Genomic DNA, 21,985 nt, shown 5'->3' with positions numbered 1-21,985 from the left:
ATTAGGACCCTGCAGTGGGACACAGACCCCTCAGTGCTCCAGCTGCAGTCAGACTCAGAACTTGGGTATATGTCCGCTCTTTTGTTATTCCGTCTGTGATTTCTCTGCTATAGTTGTGTTGGAAATGCTGGAGCTGTTAACTGCTCTTGCTTCCTTCCCCTTTTGTTGAGACTTCCGGTTTGATAAGTTTCTTTTCTTCTATTAGTTTTTTTTCCACAGCTTGGGAGAAAGTCACTCTTTGTGGACAACACCACAAAAAGATGACTTTTGCCCTCCCTCCCCTGGTTAAATCCTACTAGTGCAAGGTGACACTGACCCCAAAGAAAATGACAAACCAAAGCCTATACCTTCCACTTAAAAGTGGGACACATACAGGAGGTAAACTTTAAACCCCTTCCCAGATCTAGCCAATGGTCAGAATATTCTCCACAGTTGAGTGGAGAGTGTGATACGACTTTCTCACATACTCTGGTGCCTCACATTTGACCATGTCCCCTGGAGGGGGAGACCTGGTGGCACTCAGAGGAAGGACAGCAAGTAGCCAAGAAGAGACTTGATACCCTGTGAGAATATATAGGGGGACGTAATCCCCCTCAGGAACAGTCATAGGGGAGGGGAATAATGGGAAAATGGGGGGGGAGGAATGGGAGGATACAAGGGATGGGATAAACATTGAGATGTAACAAGAATAAATTAATAAAAAAATAAAAATAAAAATAAAAAAAGAAAAATCATAAAAAAAAAAAATAAAAAAATAAAAAAAAAAAAATAAAAATAAAAAAAAAAAAAAAAAAAAAAAAAAAAAAAAAAAAAGTGGGACACATAAGGCCTGGCATTGGAGAGCCCTCCCCTCTCACTAACCACTAACCTTGTCTGGGTTCAGTATGAAAATGTTGTGTCTTGTTGGTGTTACTTCTTTTTCATTGGTTAGAGAATTTACAATAAATTCTTAATTTCGGTTAAGTTATAATAACTACATTTTTGTGAAAGAAGAAGTCAATTTTAAAAAACAAACAAAAAGTCAATTTGCCCAATATTTCAGATACTCAGTGTGGGGGAATGTCTCCTGAGGAAAAATGTTTTCAAATGGATGTCTTTTAGAGAGTGAAGGGTAGCTTCCACATTGAAAAGTCATCCATAAAGAATAAGTCACACGGGCTTTAGTTTCTGGTTTCCTTAGAAGATTGGGATTAGCTGTAGCCACACATGAGATATGTTCTGTGGAAGCTCTCACAGCTCACTCTCAAGCTCAGAAGAACTGATTCTATGCTTTCTTTGGCTTCAAGCACAGGTAAAGCAACTTGAAATCAGCCATAGCAAGAGTTCTACACAGAAACTGAGAAAGACTGTCATGGTTGCCATGATGTCCCCTCCCTTCGAGGTGACATGATGGCATTTTCCAACATAAGATTGGATACTTCCAAAATAGATACCTCAACATTTTATAGCAACATTATTTTTTGTAAAAGTAAACCAAGATATCTGCATACGGGGCATCTGTTTACTTATTATTTATCCTGAATTCTTCAGCTTCCTAGGCCTATAGCTCTGAGTTTCCATCCATTTCAGCACCCGCTGTGTAGTTCAGATTAAATGACATGTGTATGCAGCCATTTTTGTTTGCAGAAGTTTGTAGCTGACTCACAGGGATGCTAAACCAAGAACCATAACATCTTGCTTACTAGTACATCAGTTATAAATAAGTTCAGAAGATAACTGGAAATTTATTTTTAAAAACTAATTACTAAGTTTGGGTTTTTTTGGTTTTTTTTTTTTTTTTTTTTTTTAGTTGAAGATTCCTTAGTTTTGGGCTATTTTGTTAGACCGTCCATTATCTATTTCAAATTATATTTTTTAAATAATCAAGAAATGTGACTAGGTAAAACAGAGAAACAATAAGTATATACTAAGTCACAGCTCACACTGTTTCAATACGGCATAGTGTTTTTAAATATAAGTAAATAAGCAGAAGGGAGCTGGTGAGGTTTTTGTACACCTTTAAGTTGGCATACTGTAGGTGTGTTGCGGAATTGCTAAATTGCACGTGCTGATATGGAGTAGTTAGGGATTTTCTTGCCTCTATCTGTTTTTAGATGGAAGTGCAGCATACAAATTAAAGCATCCTGGGGAGAAAGTGCTCTCTCCTTAGCCTTCCCACCTCACTTCTGAGTAGTCAGTGAGTCAGAGAGAGACAAAGAGATGTGTGGCTGGGCACCAAGAGGGGCTTGTCTTAGCGAGTTTGGAAGGAATTATCAGAGAACATTTGAGAGATATTGTTTTAGCCAGGCTACAATTTCAAATATTGCAGCATGACAGTGTCCCTTTTTGGCAGGCCTTATATTTGGGGTACATACAAAAGTTTATGAAATACCCCACAGGCAACAAGATTTTTGTTGAAACAGTTTTATTTCCTCATCTTGAGTTGGCATGAGATTGACCCTTGTCTGTAATTTTCTCCGTGTCTTCACTTAAGAGCTGTACTGAAATACAACTGACAGAAAATGCTATACAGGAGCTATTGAAATTGATGTTTGGCGTGCATACATACTCATCACGTTGTCACTGCCACCAGGAAAGCAAACAGTTGTCACCCCCAAAAGTGTCGTCTACCTCTGCTTGGATTTGATTGTTTCATTTCCTGTACTTGTATGGTATTTAATTTGCCTTTGCTTGTGCTCACTTACTAAAGCGGAAATGGAGGCTATTTCTATGCCTGTCTCTCTGCTCTGGACCTGTGTGCTATTGTTACTAAAAGTTTCATTTTTATATATGTTATAAAGTACATTAAAATGTGCCCTTTTACTTAGCTTCTGATTTTTTTTAAAGAGACTTAAATGACGAAAGTAATGTTGATCCACACAGTTAATATTTTTTCTAATGTTCTTCATTTCTTTGTATAGACCTGTATTTCTCCCTAGTGTATCCTCCTCCTCATCGTCCTCCTCCCCCCTCCTCCTCCTCTTTGTCTCATCCCTCTCTCCTCTATGGGTATTTTCCCAGTGAATTGTCCTCATGTTCACTAGCAATTTCTACTTGATGAGGCCAACTGCTTTTCAGTTCAGAATGTGTCTTTCAGTTCTATGGTATATAGATGGGCCATTTTTACATTTTCCCTCTGCATTGAGATTCTTACCATATGAGATTTGTACTGCTTACCTTTAGAGCATAGGTCTCCCACATTTATAAGCTGACATTTTGAATCCTCCACTGGGTGAGACACATTTCTCCATGCCAGTGGTGTTGCTTTCCACAGACTCAGGTTGCTCTTTCATCTGAAACGTCTTTTCTCTCTTCATTCCCCTTAGTGGCCTGGATTCAGCACAGTAGACAAAGCATTACTTCTCTGGGTCTTCACAGACCTGCCCTGTGAGGAGATGTCCTTACTATCAACTCATTTAGGGATCCTGGATGTCCCCTAAGCCTCTGTGCTCATGCAAACTGGCATCTTTTTCCCCCTGTGGTTCCCTGGAGGCTAAAAATCACTAAGTCCCATGTGTTCCCTGACACAGCGAGGTAGGAACCAGTCCCTCCCACAGAAGCTGGAAAAGTTGGGTTGCTTGTGTGTGGTGTGACCTCTTCAGTCTGTAGGAAACATCTAGGTACTGGCATTTGTTACCTACTAGCTCTCTCTAAACCAAGGAAAGAGTCTGCGGTAAATGCCTTTATGCTTGTTTAAATGGCAGGTGCTTTTAAAGAATTGTGCTGTCCTTTGTCATCCGTAAGAGTTGAGCAAGCCTCAGTCCACAACAGCTTTTAGATATAGGCAAGTTAGAGACCAGTCTCTAGCAAAGTGGGGAGTCTCGATGTGGATCTGGTCCCTCTAGAAGGAACCTACAGAGCATCCTTTTTTTTTTTTTTTTTTTTTTTTTTTTTTCTGACTTGAACTGTGGAGTTGATCCACACAGGAAATTTCCACACACTCATTTATACTCCAGGGACCAGGATTCCTTGTCTATTGAACCCGAGAAACCAGTGAATATGAAGTCAAACCCTCCAGCAGGAGCTGGAAAAGGCATGATAGTGGCTGTACAGTCTGGTTCTTTCTATGAAGGAACTAAGAAGTAGGCTCTACTGACAGAACGAGAGGGCTAGAGTCAGTGTAAGGGCCCCCAGAACTGCTTAGAAGCCCCATTTCTGTTCTCTGTAGACCTCAGTACCAGTAAATAAATACCCAGCCCTCCAGCCCCCAGTTAGACATGTTAGAGCTAGAATTCCAAATGGCCAGAAAAACAATGCTTATTACACATTTGGTACCTTCTGCGGGAGAAGATGGAGCCTTATTTTTAATCACTAGAATAAAGCTTATAGCGGAGAGCCTGGGTTGTGTCTGTATTTCTAGAGGGCGAGTACTGGCTTGCCCTGTTAGCCTTTGGTTGCAAGCAAGTTAGAAGCCAGATTCTTGAGCAGCAGCTAAAAATGTCAGATATTTGATGTCCTACCTACACACCCCCAGGGAAGAGCAGAGATTAATCCTCATTGCCTGTTGCTCTGTGCTGTGGCAGGGCAAAGGTATAAGAAGAGATTTGAGTGCTTGTCTTAAAGCTGCTTTTTTCCCCTCGGTGGTCCCAGGTGGCTGGCTGTGCGTGCTGAACTAGCTCCCAGGGACAGGTCGTTTGGTAGCAGCCTTTTAAGTGTGGCTCAAACCCTTTAGTGGTCAGAGGGAAACAGAGATGATGTTTGCTTTCTGATGGTGGGCGTGGGCTTATGGTAAGACTGTATCTCAGCTTCTCACACTGATCTTGAAGTGGGGTTCGTTTTAGTCCTGTACTTCTGGTATTTGCTCAGAGGGAGTTTTCTAGTGTGTTTGACAGGTGCCCTGGAGGGAGACAGAACATCCTGAGCCTCCTGTTTTACCATTGCCTGAGGTTTTCCTTCAGGTCAGGTATGTCTTTTGTTTTAGGGTTTTTGTTTATTTGTTTGTTTGCTCGCTTGCTTGCTTTTGTTTTATTGCCATCAAAATTCTGAGTATTACTTTTGTGAGAATTGGCTATATTTGGATTCCTTAAATCCTTTAGGTTTAAAATATAGATATTGGGGGGACTGGGGAGCATGGTTACTAGCATTTGCTGCTCTTGTGGAGGACCTACACCCACAGTTCAGTTTCCCACACCCACAGGGTGGCTCATAACCATTTGTAGCTCCAGTTCCAGAGAAGCTGATGCCCTCTTCTGACTTCTATGAGCTTCTGAAAAAAGGTAGTGCAGAGATATACACTCCAGCACACATGCACACACACACACACAGACATACATGCATATACACCCGTGTATGCATACATACATACATACTAAGTACTTTCTTTATTTATTTCAATTTATGTAGCTCTGTTCAGTTGAGATTATGAAACTTTTGTTCAATAAATACATCTTAAGCTTTCTGTTTCTTTGGGAGCATTTTTGCTTCAGGATCATTTCCTCTTCATGCAGCTTCTCTTCCCTTCGATAGACTCAGTCCATCTCCCCAAAACTGAACATCGAGTGGCGGCCCTGGACCCTAAGCTCTATCTCAGAGGGAACAGGGAAGACATTCACTGCAATCTCTCCTTCAGAGTGCCCTAATGAACCCCAGCTTCACCTTGCCTGGGTGGATTTTGACCTCCAGTTTCTGGGTTTCCCATCTTAGTTGGCCTCAGCTTTCCTAGGTTACAGCACAAGTCACAGCAGTCAGATGCTCGTAACAAGCCTTTCCAGGCTAGCTCTTGTAGCCCTCAGCCATGGCTGTGGAGTCCCTGCCTCGGAGTCGGGATTTGTACGGTGTTCTCCATAATTTCCCTATAGGAAGCTGGACTTGCATCAAGTCTTAGCAGTCTGAGAGAGCAGAGGAGATTCTCTTATGCCTGGAGAATCCCTGGATTCTTCCCTTGGTCTTAGTAGTTCTCTGATACAGACTGTAGATGCCTGTGCCCTCGAGTGCCTCCTCATTCCTGGGGAGTCTGCCTCTGCCTTGCACAGGCACTGTGCCGCCTGGGTTTGCTTCTGTATCACATGGACTGGAAACGCTCTGAGGACGGAGACTGGGCCAGTTGTGAGGCTCATCTTGTTTTCCCTCTTAAGTGCATCACTGTTATTTTTTTTATCATCTTATATGATTTTATTTTATGCAAAAAGCGATTTGTTATCATTTCAGCTAGAATGAGATATTATCTGGTTCTCGTGACTCTATCTTGAACCAAAGCAGAAGTGTTTTGCCCCTGATTCTGGATTTGTATGTTAACTACATGTTCCACAAATCAACTAGAAACTGAGAGAAATACAGAAGATGATATGGAAAGAAAAAAACTCTCCAAGAAAATGATAAATGAAGTGAGAAAAAATGTTTGGCCTATTGGTTTGTTTTAGCTAGGCCAATACTTACTGATATGCTGAAAACACTTTTATTTTTTACACTACTACTGTAATAGAGTAAGCAAATTAAATGCTAAGAGAAATAAAATGGAAAGACATAAAGAACAAGTGAAGTTCCCTACTTGGGGAAAAAAATATATATGTGTATATATATATATATATATATATATATATATATATATATATATATATATATATATGCAAAGAAGCAAATAAGTGAATAGGTGAAGCTGGGGTTGACTGGGCAGTTTGGATAGAGATTATACTGCATAAGTTGCCTTTAAAAAAGAGCTTAAGAGCCAGTGTCCCCAGTAGATATGCAGTCTTCAAGGAGACAAGCTCTCTTTCTATGGAAAGGGAGTGAGGCTGGGTAGGGAGGAAAAGATCCTAAATTGTAAGCAAAACTGGACTCCAAATTTTTAAGTTCAAGTAGCCTAGGACTTGCACAACATCTGCCTTCCCTTCTCTGAAGCCTCAGGCTTGTGTTCTCCGTGCTCACTAGAGCATCAGACTGTAGATAGGGCTGCTGGACCATTGGGCAGAAAAGACAGAGTTGCAGAATGGGCCTCAGCAAGAATTCGGTTGCTCCTTCTTGAGGAGGAGCTAAGAATTTCTTTCAGTCTTTGATTTAATAAGGAAAAACAAAGGAAAGGCTTTTATTAGACTTACTTACCATGTATTGCCAACCTGTTCTTTGTGGTGCTTGGTATCAAACTCAGACCATCACACCTGGCAGGCTGCACGTGTGTTAGGCAAGTGCTCTGCCACAGAGCTGCGTCCCAGCCCTGTCAACTAGTCTTCTGCATCGTGCATAGACATCTCTGGTTTCAAATAATTCTCAACGTTTCCCATGTAATTACATGTCTTAGTTAGGTTTTCTATTGCCGTGAAGAGACAACATGACCACAACAACTCTTATAATGGAAAACAGTTAATTGGGGCTGGCTGTCAGTCTCTGGGGTTTAGTCCATTATCATCATGGCGGGAAGCACAGCAGTGTGCAGATAGACATGGGGCTGGAGAAGGAGCTGAGAGTTCTACGTCTAGAAAAATGAACTGGTTTAAGCTTCTGAGACCTCAAAGCACACCCGCCAGTGACACACTTCCCTCAACAAGGCCATACCTACTCCAACAAGGCCAAACCTCCTAATAGTCCCACTCCTGTGGACCACGTATTCAAACACATGAGTCTATCCTGGCCATTCCTATTCAAACTAACACAGCATTATTTTTCTTTTTTTTTTTTTTTTTTTTTTTTTTTTTTTTTTGGTTTTTTGAGACAGGGTTTCTCTGTGTAGTCTTGGCTGTCCTGGACTCGCTTTGTAGACCAGGCTGGCCTCGAACTCACAGCGATCCGCCTGCCTCTGCCTCCCGAGTGCTGGGATTAAAGGCGTGCGCCACCTAAACAGCATATAAGTTGAGCTCCCAGGCAAGCCAACAATGCCTGTAACTTCAATAACATTCAATTACAATTATACTTTCCATAAAAATGAAATGCAGAAAGCATCTTAAAACACACAGGCATGTATATCAAAGCATACTAGTAAAATGCACTCCAGAATCCAAATACATAGATGAATATTGACTCATTAAAGGGCTTCATAATTTGGTTTTAATGTCTCTGATCAAAACTTTGCTGCAAGAGAGGGCGGAAGTACTTTCCTTACCTCTTATAATGATCACTGTTTGTCCCTGAACATTTCTCAAGAGGCTGATGCTTGTCAGCCTTTATTTTATGCCTCAAGAATCTTGAGCAAGCTATTCTAACTTTCTGTTCTGCAGTAGCAACTGCATCTTGGAAATGTTGCCTTCAGGTTCAGGAAAATGAAGTCCATTCGGAGAAGAAAGTGCACACTTACTGAGAAGTTCAGTGGCTTCCTTTGTTGGCTCCAATCACACGGCTTCATGTTACAAACTGTGCGGAACTTACTCAAAGTCATCAAGAAAATAAAAGGTCAAGCTTAAAAAACACTGTATATTATATCTGGAGCAACATTGCATAAAAGCACATAATTCTGTCCCACCTGTCCCTCCTGTTTTACAATTCCCACTTCTCATGCTTGAGGGCAGAGCCTCCACCAGGCTGCCTGTGATGGCTTTAACTCTTCTCCACCTCAGAAGTCTTGCAAAATTTGCTTGTCTTGCAGAATCCAAAGGGGCAGCCATTGATTAAGCCAGCATTGACATTTGTTTCTTTTCAGGAAAAAAAAAAAAAAAAAAAAAAAAAAAATGGGTCAGCAGCCAAACTAATATCTCTGCACAGCTAGAAGCAGATACTGTGGAAACACAGTAAATGCTTCCTAAAATGATTTTGAATGCAAATATGAAGGATGAAAATTCGTCTTTGTGGCCAACTCCCACGCTGCTTCTCTGGGAGTAAAACACCCACTAGTCTGAGCACCGAGGATGCTCTGTGTGGCAAGACAAACACAAAGCCAGTTGCTTTCTTGGAATTGTGCCCCATCCTCACTGTTCCTCTCTCCCAGAGGAGCATCCTATCCCCAGCTCTGAACATTTGTTCATAAGATGTTACAGATTGTTCCCCATGGTACCGGAGCAGAGTATTTAGGAAACAAATCAATTCTTTCTCATTTTAAAGTAATTATTTAATTACTTTTTGAGAATTTCATACAATGTATTTGATCCCATCTATCCCCTCCCCCGCCCCGCCCCACCAGCTTGATTAACCCTATCTCTTTACCCACTAGACTTTGTGTTCCCTTTAATGGTGTTGTTTTTAACCCACTGAGTCCAGTTTATATTTATGCTGCTGGAGTAGAGAAGTCAACACCATCTTACCCTGCTGTGAACTCTGTGCGCCACAGTAATGACTGGCCTGGCAAGCTATGTCTACCTCTGCAAGAGTGGCATGAATATTATGGGAGCAACCAAGCGCTTTCTGGTTGGACTTAAGGCCCGCCCCACAAGATAGAACCTGTACCTGGCACTACTATCATTGTCACTCTTTTAAACCTTTTATGTTTACAACAGCTCCTCGTACTCCTTTTCCGTGGCTGCAGCATCTTCTGAGGTGACCTTCTGTTGGTGACTGCCAAGGGCCACATTTTCACCTTCATTTTCTCTCAGCTCCATTTCTACCCTTATAAAATTCTTCTCCGTGAATTCCCGTGTCTTCCAGTTATACCATTCATTTCTCTTCCTGCAGAACATGAAGCCTTAAAATGTCACTAGCCCATTTCTTTCCTGCACCCTCTATCTGCAGCTAGCTATTAAAGTAGCTCTCTATTGTTCTCCAGAGTCCCATTCTCATGGCTCTAGACCAAGTCTCTGACCTTTGGTGAGACACTAACTGGGAGCACAGCCATTGCTTTTCTGGCTGCTACCCTTGCCTCGGTGTTCTGCGTTTCCTGTTCAGTTCTTGAACCTCCCCTTTCCTCCCTCTTGGCTTGTGGATCTTTCCTTTATTCCTCTTCCTCCACACTCAGCTTCTAAGATAAAGTCACTTTCCACACCTAACATCTGGCTCCTGATTTTATTTGTCCTGTGTTTGTTATGTAAATATGATTTAAACATTGCTTTGCAGCTGTGAAAGTTGCTTAGTACCTTCCAATAACTGTCCAGTGTCTATATAATCAAGTCCAAGTTCTTTGGTTTCTAATAATCTATCCTCAATATGCCTCTCTAGATTCATCCCAGGGCCACTGATCTCCCAAATCAAAACTTCTACTCTACAAAACTAGGCTTTCCGGTGGCAAATGTAAATTCAGTTCTCAGATCTTTGCATATGTACGACAAGCTGCCTAAAATGTGGACCCTTCCTGCTTGCTAGAGCTTCCTTTGGGATCTAAACCAGGTCTTCCATTCTCAATGAAGCCAACCACAATTATCCAAACACATAGCAATCTGCCCACCACGCTGTCTTCTCCCAGCTAGGTGACTCTTTTGTGTTATCATTTGCAGTCTCAAGTTCTTTTTTTGCTGTCTGATGCATACATCCTGGCTCCTCAGTTTCTTTGTGTTGTAAGGCTTTGGCATAGCACCTTGCGCAAACACAGTTTATGGTGGCAATAAGTGATGCTGATAAAAGCAGTATCCTTACCACTCCTCCAGGGGACTAAATACTCCACCCACATAAGATGTTGAACAAGGAAGAAAGTGTTACTGTTATCAACCTTACTCTAAGGGGTTATCTATTAAAAACACTTGAAAAGCCTTTAGGAAGAGAAGTAAGAAAATCTCTGGCAGCATCTTCAAATGTCAGCCTTGGGATTGACACCGATGTGTAACTAAGCAAGAAAAAACAATGAGTTACAGTAGAACATGAGCCTGATGCAGACATTGTTTTTAATGATCTGGCCTTGGCCTACTTTGATACCTGGCCAAATGATTCCTTTTCCCTGAGAACATTTGTTCCCAGTTTTATCTCTTTGTCTTCCAGGCTTCCTCGTGCTCCAGAAATGCCCTTTACTGCAATGACTTTCTTGAGTCATTTCCATGACTGTGAAAGCCGTACACTGGCCTCTGATCCCCCACCCCCATCCAGACATTTTTTTCTAATGAGCAATCTGATTGGTAGACCACTGGTTGGTGAATGCTCTGAAACCCACATTTGCCACCATTTTTGAGGTGTCACGTTTTTGTGATTTGGGGATTCGCTGTTTATAAAATTAGGATGTTTCTGAGGTGACTCAAATTGACTTTAATTCTGACTTTTCAGAAATAATGTTGCTGACTCCTAATGCTGAAATTTAGGAAAGGGTCCTATGGCTGTCAGGCCAGCTATCCATTGTAACTTACCATACCATATCAATGCTTCTGCCTTTCTCTGCTCTCCTCATCAGTTTTGATAGTGAAAGAATGCTAACAAGAGCTGAAACAAGAACTTAATATCTACAAGGAAAGAATGACTCTGGACCCCTAACTCATGCCATACACAGAAAGTAATGCAAATGGATCAAATGCCTAGATGTGAAATTTCAAACTATAAAACTCACGAGAAGATGGGTATAAATCATCAGAGCCCTGATACTTCAGGTATACAGCCAAACGATAAGAAAAAAACATTAAAATATATATTTAATTTAATTTACATGGAAATGTTTGCACTTCAAAGGACACCATCAAGAAAGTGAAAAGCAACTCACAGAACAAGAGAATAAATTAACAAGTCATATATATGATGAGGGTCTAGTGTCCTGTATACATATTTTTTAAAAATTCAATAGAAAAAAAGGAACTCAACTTTTTTCAAAGATATTAAAATGATATACAAGCACCTGTAAAAGATGATGGACATCATCAGCCACTGTGAGGTAACACCCTACACACACTGGGTGTATGGTTTTAAAAAGTAGATAGGAGTTGAACAGTGTATAGAACTGCCACACCTTGCTAGTGAAGATGCATTATAAAAGGACAATTACAAAAACAGTTTGTCAGTTACTCAAAGCTAAGCAGAGTCTCCACATGACCCATTCCTTAGTTACCTTCCTACAGGAACTGAAGCCATATAACCACACAGGAACGTGTATGTGAATGTTCACAGATGTATTATTCTTCTCTCTCTCTCTCTCTGTATTTTTTTTCTTTTATTTAAAGATTACATCAGTTTCCCTTTTCTACCTCAAATATTTCTGGTGTTCTTTCCTTTTCTTTCTTTTGAAATCATAGCCTCTTTTTATTTAATTGTTATTGCTTCACACACACACACACACACACACACACACACACACACACACACCTTACTTGGTACTGGATAACCAACTTGGAATTTCACCCCTGGGGCATATCCTTTCTCCCACTCTCAGAACTCTTTAGTTGTCTGTAGTTCTTTGTCTGTAAGTGAGGCCCTGGTAGATTTCCCCACTTCTCTATCTGTTAGTGTTTTTCTTGTTCGGGTCTTGTTTAGGTAGCCATATTGTCTAGGATGTAGCCTCTCTATAATTTCTAGAAGATAAATCCTCACAGTAGATTTCCTGTCCTTTGGTTTGTATAATCTTTTTTCTCCTCTTCTGAAATATTCAGTGTACCGTAGGTACAAGAGTTGTGTTGTAGGTTATCAGTGTGGCTAAGATTCTCACAATCACTTGTTCTCTGCTTTTTAACTGGTAATGGTTTCTTGTTTTTTGTTTTGGTTTTTTTTTGTGTAATGATTTTCCTCTGTTGCAAAAAGAAGTTTATTTGATGAGTGGTGAGAGCTATACTTGTGGGAGCTATAAGGATAACTATTTAGAATGCACTTAGAATTAAGCAGCATTATTGTTAACACCGAGGCACGAGCCAACTCAATTAGTACCCACTGGTGAATGGATTAAAAACAATGTATATGAATATAATAAGATATTCATCATGAAAAACAAAGTACATGCTAACTCATGCTACATCAATAAACATGGAAAACAGAGCTGAATGGGGGCACTGGTTCATGGGGGAGTAATTTTCTTGAGCTCTAGTTCATGACAGACTGGTAGCTGGGCAGATTGTACCATGCTCCTGGACACTTGACTGTCTTTTCACTCTTGAAGGTACCAAATAGCCTTCTTGAGCTTGAAGCAGCATCATTTCTCATTTTCAACTTTCCTTTGAGAAGACAAAATCCAGAGTAGATGCAGCATTCCTTTGCTCAGCCACCTTCCTTGCATCATTAGTAAGGCCAGGAGAGAGGGACTTCTCAGGAGGACTCAAAGGCATGGAGAGGATTCCAGCCCCAGTCCCATCTCTGTGGAGATGTGGCCCCTGTGTCCCATTAGAACAATGTGAAGTCAACTTATGAGAAACCCATGGCTCCATTACCCAGTGTGCCCAGGATAACTTACCGACGCTTCTGGGTTTTAATTGGAATACATCCCATCCATTTGTTCCTAGTTTGCACACTGCAGTTGAGTTTACCCATTGTTTTGCTTCTCAGCTTCTCATTCATCTTGCACCTGCCCTGCTTGCTAGAGAGTCATAAGGTGGATCCAGAACTTTCTCCACATTTTCGTGGCACTAAGCCGTGTGCTCTGGGACTTGACTGCTGGCTGGGGAAGTCAAGAGGCTTCTATTCAGACAGTGAAGTCTACCTCACGACTCTTTGATATTACCAGGCCAGTGAAACACAACCTTTTGTGGTCTTTGGGATTCCTGGGGCTGGGGAGTTGAGACCTTGGGGAAGGTTTCAAGTCACAGATGAGGGCTGCTGGCTGCACAGGTTTTAGTGCTATGGATTTATGGTGGAAATGTGACTTTGCAGTCTTCTCTCAAAATGCTGATTTGGAAAACCAGCCCCAAGACTTTACCCATTTCAGTTCTCTGTGTGTTTATTAAACACTGCCACAATTTATCCATATAGATGAGGCTTTATTGTGTTTTTTGGGTAAATTGGATTCTTTTCTTTATTACAGTTACATAAAGCTCTATATAAATTTAGTTTAGCCATTTAAATTTTTCATTAAAGCCTCTTATTTTAAAGAATGAGTTGCCAAGGTGAAAATGTACAGGATGATTTACCAATGATGACAAACATCCCGGACATAGCCCATTTACATCCAGCCTCTACTTTCAGAGCATTGGTTCTGCATTTCCCTCTTATCTCTTCTCTCCCTTCTGCTGCCAAGCATTTGTTTCATGACTTTTCCATGTCTGACTCTGAGTAAGCCCTGTAGTGCAGAGATGGATGGAGGAGATGCAAATTAGAATGTTTCCCATCAAGTCAGAGCAGAGGAGCATGGAAACAAGTGAATACAAGGGCGTGTACCAGGGGCTATAGGAAAAGTGACTGCGTGCCTGGACTACAGGGCTGTGATGGCGGAGCAGCAAAGAGGCTCTAGAGGCAGAACGGGGAGCTCGCATGGAATCATGAGCTTAATCAAAGGGAACAACCAGTATAATGGTATTAATGCGACAGAGGGTTCTCCCTTTATTTGTCAAATAGTTTCGCTACTCCTTTGAGTTAAAGAACCATGAGCTCACAAGGCTTTAAACAAAAATAGTGAAGCAGATCCTTAATGTTTATATTTTAAAGGCACATACTATATGTTTTATCTGGTAGGCATACTTATAAAATAATTTTGTCATCTGATAGAGTTGCAGAAAAGTTTTGGGGAAATTGTATATTGAAAGACTGTGAAAACCTATGTGTTCTGGACCAAATGAAACATTGGCTGGTGTCACATAAGATCTGCAGTGAAGATACTCCATTGCACATACAGCTAAAAGGAAAGGCTTGCCTATACCTCTGGCCAGTCCTTCTGGGCCCATTAATGCCAGGATCTATTTTGTGGTACTTTAACCTCAGAAACAGGTGCTTTCTGTAGCATCCTGGAAATCTAGGCCAGGCCCTTTCTCAAGAATCCTACCTCATATTTATAAAACAAACATATATGCTTGGACTGAGTCTGTGCCAGGTTGTGAAAACTGTGTTGCAATGGGTGTGTGCTCATCAGACATTAGACAAGGCCAATGTGGCACACTTTTCAAGTGCCCAGCACTTTGGTATACTGTCCAGTAGAGCTGAGGCCTGCCGCTTACAAGCCTGGAACAAATTTATCAGCACCACTGATGCCTGATCATCTGTAAAACTGAAATGATGTTAAGAATTTGTATTCAGGATAAAAGAAGATATGTTTAAAAGGTTTAGCATAAATAGATGATTGTAAGAACATCCAGTAGCCCTAAAGAATAAGTTTAATATAAACATACATTGTCTATAACTGTAGCTTAATCAATCCTGAGACTGTAGGGCACGATATAATACGGCCAAAATAGTGTAGTGGTATTGTAAGAGTTGTTCTCCAGTTTTCAGTCCTTTGGGGCAGGGCTACTTTCTGGATCAAAAACCACAGTTTGCCAAACTGTCAACAGATCAGTGCCCTGGGAGATCAACATGGCGACAGCTCATGTTGAGCTTGGACCCTGATCTCCTAAATATAACACCACTGAGAGGCTGGTGGAAACTTTTCAATAATTATTGAAACAAGAAAATATTTTGTTTTCGTTAGATAAACTCATTTATTCAAGCTAAGTTTTGAAAACTTGGAAATTTCACAGTGATACTTTTAATTAATGCAAAAGCAAATGGAATGGCCAAACCCCAGACCATGGTTCCCTACCAGAGTAAATGAATAAATGAATAAATAAATATACATAAAAAATAGAAGTACAGTTCTCAAATTTTATTACCAGAGATAATCAACTCTACAGATTTAAAAAAATCTTAAATTTAGAATATTCATGAATATGCCTCTTCTGAGGTTTTATAAATTAAGCTCTATCATAATCAGTCAAAATTATATCCTAAAAACCAAGCTGTCTGAGCCAAGAGCCTCAGGGTATGCCAGGCATCAACGGCAGGCTGTAAAACATTAGCCTCATGTAACCTCACAACTTGAGGATGGGTCCTGAGTTAACCAGGAAAAAGGCAAAAATAAAAACAAAAAGCCATGGGACTTGAAATGATTTGCCACCACTTACCCATATCTTTGAGGATGGTAAATGACAAAGCAGAGATGTGAACTTTCTCAGGGTACAGTGCCTGAGTGGTTTGAATAGATCAAAATGGATTATCTAATTGTGTACTAGCTTTCACATACCAACGGCCTGTTTCTCATAGTCCAACAAGATAGGCCTAAAGTGTATGTTCTGTTAGCAAGATGCCGAGAACACTGCCTGCAGGGGTAGTGGTCACTTTGAAGTGCATGAAGATCCTCAGCCTCACACACACTGGAAGGTTAGAACCTGAGTGAACGCTATGTCAGCGTGGCCCCGACTTGAAGAGGTGGTAGAGTGCATTCCTGGGCCTTGTGGCAATTAACTGTCTTACTGGGCCCCAGGAAGATGAGCTGGGTGAATAAACAGACCTGGGAGCTTTGCTCCAAGCATACCTGATATGTCCACTCACATTTCTCCTTCATTTGTATCAAGGAGAGGCCATTGAGGAAGGAAAATATTCATCTCTGATGCAAGAAGGTTTTAAAATATTACCTTAATTTTCTTCCTTTCAAACTCTAAGCCTTTTACTTGGCCTGGTTATTTTTTGTTGCCAGTCCGTGTGTGTGTGTGTGTGTGTGTGTGTGTGTGTGTGTTCCTTAAAGTTGCTTTAAGAAGGGTAGGTAGAGCTGGGGTATGGGGACCAGCCAGAGACTTTGGTACATTTTTGTTTTTCAGAGGTCCAAGTTTTAGACCCATGTGGATAAGCCTGTGTGTAGCCAGGGCTGTGGTTGGGTTTACTGTGCAGGACTGTAGATATACCCAAGTAGGCTTTCTCTCCTGCAGCAATGTCTGTCTACCTGTTTGCTTATCTCTTCTGCATGTACACTTACATGCCACATTAACTATTTTAGAAACTTAAAGAATTGTTGATTCCTTTGGGATGGTTGGGAAATGTCCATGGATGTTCCTGGCCTTAATGTACACTCTCTATCATGTTTCCTTTTCTGATAATAATTTGAACAGAAAAAAATGAAGCCATGATTTTTACCTGTACCAATGAAGTGCAGTAACATGCACAAGATGTGTTATTGGTCTGAGCTAGAGAGGAGTTGGAACTTTGACTAAGGGATGATTATGCCTTTCTCTTCTTTTTCCTCTCTCATGTGTGTGTCCATCTGGACAATTTGGAAAAAGAAAATTTAAAAATGCCCAATTCCACTGCTAAATCTGAATCCTAAAAATAAAGTTCAAGAAGCCATTCTAAGATGTATATGTCTGAAAGTTGTATGTATGCATGTACGTAAAATATATATGGCTTTTGCATGATGTATAAACGTTGCCTCTGCAATACCAATGAGCACAATGGAGGCACCATTATCTCTGCTCCCAGATGAGGGAGCTGAGTCACGAGGGCGGGTGCGGGGGACTGAGTGGCTGTGTAAGACTGTAAGACACACAGTTCAGGGCTGCTCTGTGCTTTCCTATGGGCAATGCTGCCTCTATGGGTATTTGTTTTTTGGATAACTCAGGAGGACCAGATTTTTGGAGTAAATCACACTCGTTATTCAGGAATTTGGCTTAGGGGAAGCATTGGATTAGGACTCAGGTCAATAATAACATATGCATGTATGCGGTCAATAGTATTTTAACTCTGGCTCCACCAGTTGTAAATCGTATGCGTTTGAGCAGTGGAGCTGAATTTTTTCTTATATAGAATACCAACAGTGACAGCCGACTCTTCACAGAGATAGCATGAAGACAGATGACAGATGTGCAGACACATCTGCAAACATTTGAGACGTTACATAAATACTCAAGTACGGTTACTTGCCTGGTCACAGCTGCTTTGGGGCTACTAAACTGAGATTCTATTAGTCTATGCTATTGTTATTTTCACTCATTTGTGCTGTCTTAGTGTGCCTTACAAACACATTCATTCACTTACTGATCAGTCTCCATCTGGATAAATGAGACCTTTCACATTCTGCTTTGCAGAAGGATTCTCGCTGTTGCTACATTCACAAGCAGTGTGTTATTCCACTATGGAATCTCCTTTATGCAAATGTGAAATTCCTCAAACCCCCCAAGAAATTAGAATTTACATTGCCAACAAAAACTCCCTGTAAGCATGTTATCCAAGCATCATCAGAGATGCTCAGAGAGTAGACGTCCCTCTTGAGTTGGAGCAAGTCTTCCGTTTAGGGACGACCTCAGATAGGGAAATGGAAAGGCCATTGTGAGAGACTTATGTGACGTCACCGTCACCCATTCAGTCTCCACCCCCAGGGACATGAGCCTGACACTGCACTGAGACGTTGAGGGCACTTGGGTTTGATTATTTTTGTGTTTGCAGAACTGACAGGTCTTTTGAAATAAAACACATTGCCTTGCTAAGCGTTTGCCCTTTGCTGCTTGCAGGAGAAGACTGCACAAGCTGGGCGTGTCAAAGGTTACACAGGTGGATTTCCTGCCTAGGGAAGTAGTATCCTACTCCAAGGAGACGCAGACCCCTCTGGCGACTCATCAGTCTGAAGGTAAAAGATGGCTTTTGTTTTCTTTACATGCTGTGTCTGCAGAAAGTAGTGCCAGGAGATAAGACCCTTTGTGCCGACTTCATATCCCTGATGTCTTCGTGGGATATAAACAGAGTGGCACCTTGAAAGACAAAGATGCCTTTGGCTGTGATCTACAAGGTTCTGCTGAGGGAACTCTTTTCTATTCCTCCCAAGTGATAACCTTTGTGTCAAGTTCCTGTCCTTATGTGTGGAGGGCAGAAACCATCAAAGTAGTGAACAGACACTTTCATGGTACGCACAGGCAGACACACACATACATATAAATAAAAATAAGAAGCTTGGTAAAATAATTAACCATCTGTTGGGGCAGCAACCTGCAGCCCACTAACTGTTTCTAAAAATAGAATAGTATTGGGTCACAGATGGTTTCAATCATTTACACCTATGGATAATTTTTCCCTATCATGACCTGGTTGAACAGACACAAAGGGGACCTTAGCTGGCCCACAAAGCCAAAAATTTTGTACTTAATCCTTTATAGAAAACCTTTCCTGGGCCCTGATTTTTCTGAGTGGCTCACATAAAAACACACAGGTTAACAATATTCTCAGGCCTCCCTGATGAGACCTGATAGACTGATCAGATGGTGAGGGAGGAGCTCCCACCCCTTCTCCCCAACCCGGGCAGAGGTCTGGCAGAGAGGAATAGGGCAGAAGAGTGGGGAAGGGTGAAAACTGGAAGATAAGAGCCAGGGGATAACTTTTGGAATGTAATGTGAATAAATTATAATAAAATTTTAAAAACCAATATTTTCCATGCCCGTTCCATGTAGATGAGTGGGGATGGGACTGTATACCTCTTTTCTGCCTACCAGAAAATATCAAGTGGAAAATGTATGTGTGACTCTCAGAGAATTACTAAAAGTCAATGTGATGGTTAATCATGATGTTCAACTTGCTAGGATTAGACTCTTGATGGAAATAAGCCTCTTGGGCATGGCTGCGGGGTTTTCTAGATTTGCTTAGTTGAAGTAGGAAAACCCTCGGTATAGGTAGGTGGTACCGTTACATGGATTGAGATCTTGGGCTGAATTAAAAGGCGAAAAGGACCCGAGCAACAGCATTTGCATGCCTTTATTGACTTGCACCAGCGGCCTCAAGGCTCTGCTCCCATGGCCTTAATGCCATGCTGCACTGTGTTCTCCAGTTGCAATCCAAAAGAAACCCTTCCTCAGGTGACTTCTTGTCAGGCATCTTTATCGCAGTAACAAGACAAGGAACTAACGCAGACAACAATAGGAAAAGCTAAAGCTGATGAATCGGAATGTTTCCTGGACGTCATAAAACACCGTGCTGGGGGACAGAGACGTGGCTCAATGGCAGAGTGCTTCCCTAACACGCATGGAGCCTGATGCAGTTCTCAACACTGTGAGACACAAACGAACAAGCAAGCACATCACCCTGAATTAAAGTTATATGAAAATCATAGAGATGTGTATACAAAATTGGATAAGTCGGGTGACATTGCTAGAAAGTGACATTGCTGATACAGCCAAGCAAATGATCTCTTCATGTGTCACTGGCGTGATGCAGAGAATGCTAGGAGTTTGAGTTTCTTCTTGCTGTATAGTGAATATTAAGCAAAATCCTAAATGATGTAGTATATTGGCTTTTCATACTTGGTCTGTAACAAATATAAACCAGTGCAGCGTGGTTTGTGCAAGCTACGGACATTTTCTATTTGGATTGTCATCACATGTCAAAATGAAATGAAATCTTGTTCCTTGAAGGTCAGGCTGCCCGTAGATCTTATGGAGGGCTGTGAGCTGGAATCTTGGATAGTAGGGCCTATTGGGCCCTATAGGAAAAAAATAGCAAATTTTAGCAAACAAGTAGCACCCTCTGGTGGTAAAACTTTAAACAACTGAGCCACCAAATGAAACCCTTGTCAGAAAATGCCGTGCTAAAAAAGCCTTCAGGAGTCCTGTCCTTGGGCCTCCAGACAAGAACAGGATGATCATTAAAAACCAACCTCACTACGCAGCCAAAACATTTGTTTCAGTTAGTTTGCCGCCAGAGGTATTTTCAGAACTGGAGCTAAAGGTGTGTTTCTTTAGCCTCAAATTTGACCCTTACCATAAAGTGATACAATTGAAATAAGAGGAGTGAATTATTTTTAGGAATGTGTATACTTTAGATATTGGAAGCGGTACAAAAATATTTACAAGGGGAGATAAATTAAGGATGAAAAGGCATCAACACTAAACTTCTAAACTGGGATAGATCAAAAGCAAAGGCCCGTGGAGTTCATTTTATTACTGCACAGAGACGCTGGGAGCCCTCATTATGCTGTGGTCCAAGCAGCAGGAAAGGAGGAATTTATTTCTTAGCAATCAGCAGAACTCCTTTCTGTTTTCTTAACAAGACCCATTGAGCTTTCTTGTGGCGATGGTTGAAATTCCACAATACAGAATTGAACCCAAAGCCAGCTACCGGGACCTACAGGAGCTCACGGTATTGAAGTAACATCCAATTCCTTTAGACAAGAAAATCTCTTTTATTGTCATCTCGCCACAAAGCCTGGACCCTTGGCCTTTGGCTGCCTGGCTGTTGAGGGTGCCCAGTGCTCGCCCTTCACCTGAGTGAGGTGACAGGAAGTGGGAGCACAAGTGTCAGCAATGGGAAGTCCACAGCAAGGTCCTTCAACTGGGAGACTTGGGTGAGTCTCTTGGATGGATGGATAACATTTGCAACTGTTGTGCATATAAATCCCACATGAGCTCTTTATTAACTGTAAGATATAAAGGCTCGTTTCTTTTAACTCATTGTTTGAAGACAGAAAATTAATGAAGCTCAACCTAGCAACTTCAGAGCACGCATATGGCCTGATTCAACTGGAGCTCTAGTGAGATCACAGATACGTTGTACTTATACAAACACAGGGGAGTAGTTTGGACTCCCAGGAGCCTCTGCCTCTTTCCTCTGCCATGCACTACCATGCCCACTCTCCTCACAGTGCATTAGCCTCTCACATAATGATCGGATGTGAGAAATACTACAAAATGGCTTAAACTAGGAAGACTCAGCAATCAAGTCTCTGTCAATCCCATTCTATCAAGTAGCTGAAACCTTCGTCATCTGGTTAGGTCATTAGTCACAGGGAAAGGTTGACAATGGAGAACTCTGATCAGGGCAGGCTATGTCTACCCTCAAACATTTTAAACATATGCTTTTGATTTCCAAGTAAGGAAAGAATATGAATATATATATTTTTTTTTCCTTGCCAAATTGCCTCTGCTTTGCATGTTATTATTCCCCTGACTGTCCAATCTGGTGTGTGTTTATTACAATGAGCTCATGGCTGGTGAGCAACAGGCACCATGCCGCTGGCTAACTGTGATTCTTCCAGATTGCTCTGGAGCCCCTCCCTCCCCCCGCCCCCAGGTTCTGCATGGGCCCTGGGGCAGTTAGAGTGACTTAACGTGCTGGGATAATGTCAGCCAAACTGGACAAAGGAAGGGACTTCCTGATGGTAATTTCGAAGTTTCTCTGTCCCTCCCCTTCATGCTATCTGATAAATGGGAACTTGGGCCTGATCTTGGCTACCTCCTGGAAAACGAAGACTGCTAGCCTTTTCCATGCACCCATGAAGGCTTGTGCTTCTGTGCCTGTGCTCGTGCTGTACCCCTTTTGGGGGTGCCTTTGGTCAGGAGCGTGCCCCAGGGTCAGATCCTTGGCAATTCCTTCCTCTTACCAC

General features: G+C 41.6%; 1 protein-coding gene across 3 annotated transcripts in view; it reads left to right on the top strand.

Moving 5' to 3' along the window:
• Dync1i1 (dynein cytoplasmic 1 intermediate chain 1) overlaps positions 1-21,985 on the top strand; it is a 290,402-nt gene that overhangs the window by 57,446 nt on the left and 210,971 nt on the right. For 2 of the 3 annotated variants that reach the window (XM_051151961.1, XM_051151959.1), the window contains 2 exons: positions 6-65; positions 18,132-18,247. In XM_051151961.1, coding sequence (XP_051007918.1) covers positions 6-65; positions 18,132-18,247 — 176 coding nt within the window. The remainder of the gene's footprint in view (positions 1-5; positions 66-18,131; positions 18,248-21,985) is intronic. The other variant, XM_051151960.1, reaches the window with a different exon arrangement.

The sequence above is a fragment of the Acomys russatus genome, chromosome 10, assembly GCF_903995435.1.
Source record: "Acomys russatus chromosome 10, mAcoRus1.1, whole genome shotgun sequence".
Taxonomy (NCBI): Eukaryota; Metazoa; Chordata; class Mammalia; order Rodentia; family Muridae; genus Acomys; species Acomys russatus.
Note: the sequence above shows the minus strand (reverse complement) of the source record. Positions and strands in the feature narration are given on the sequence as shown.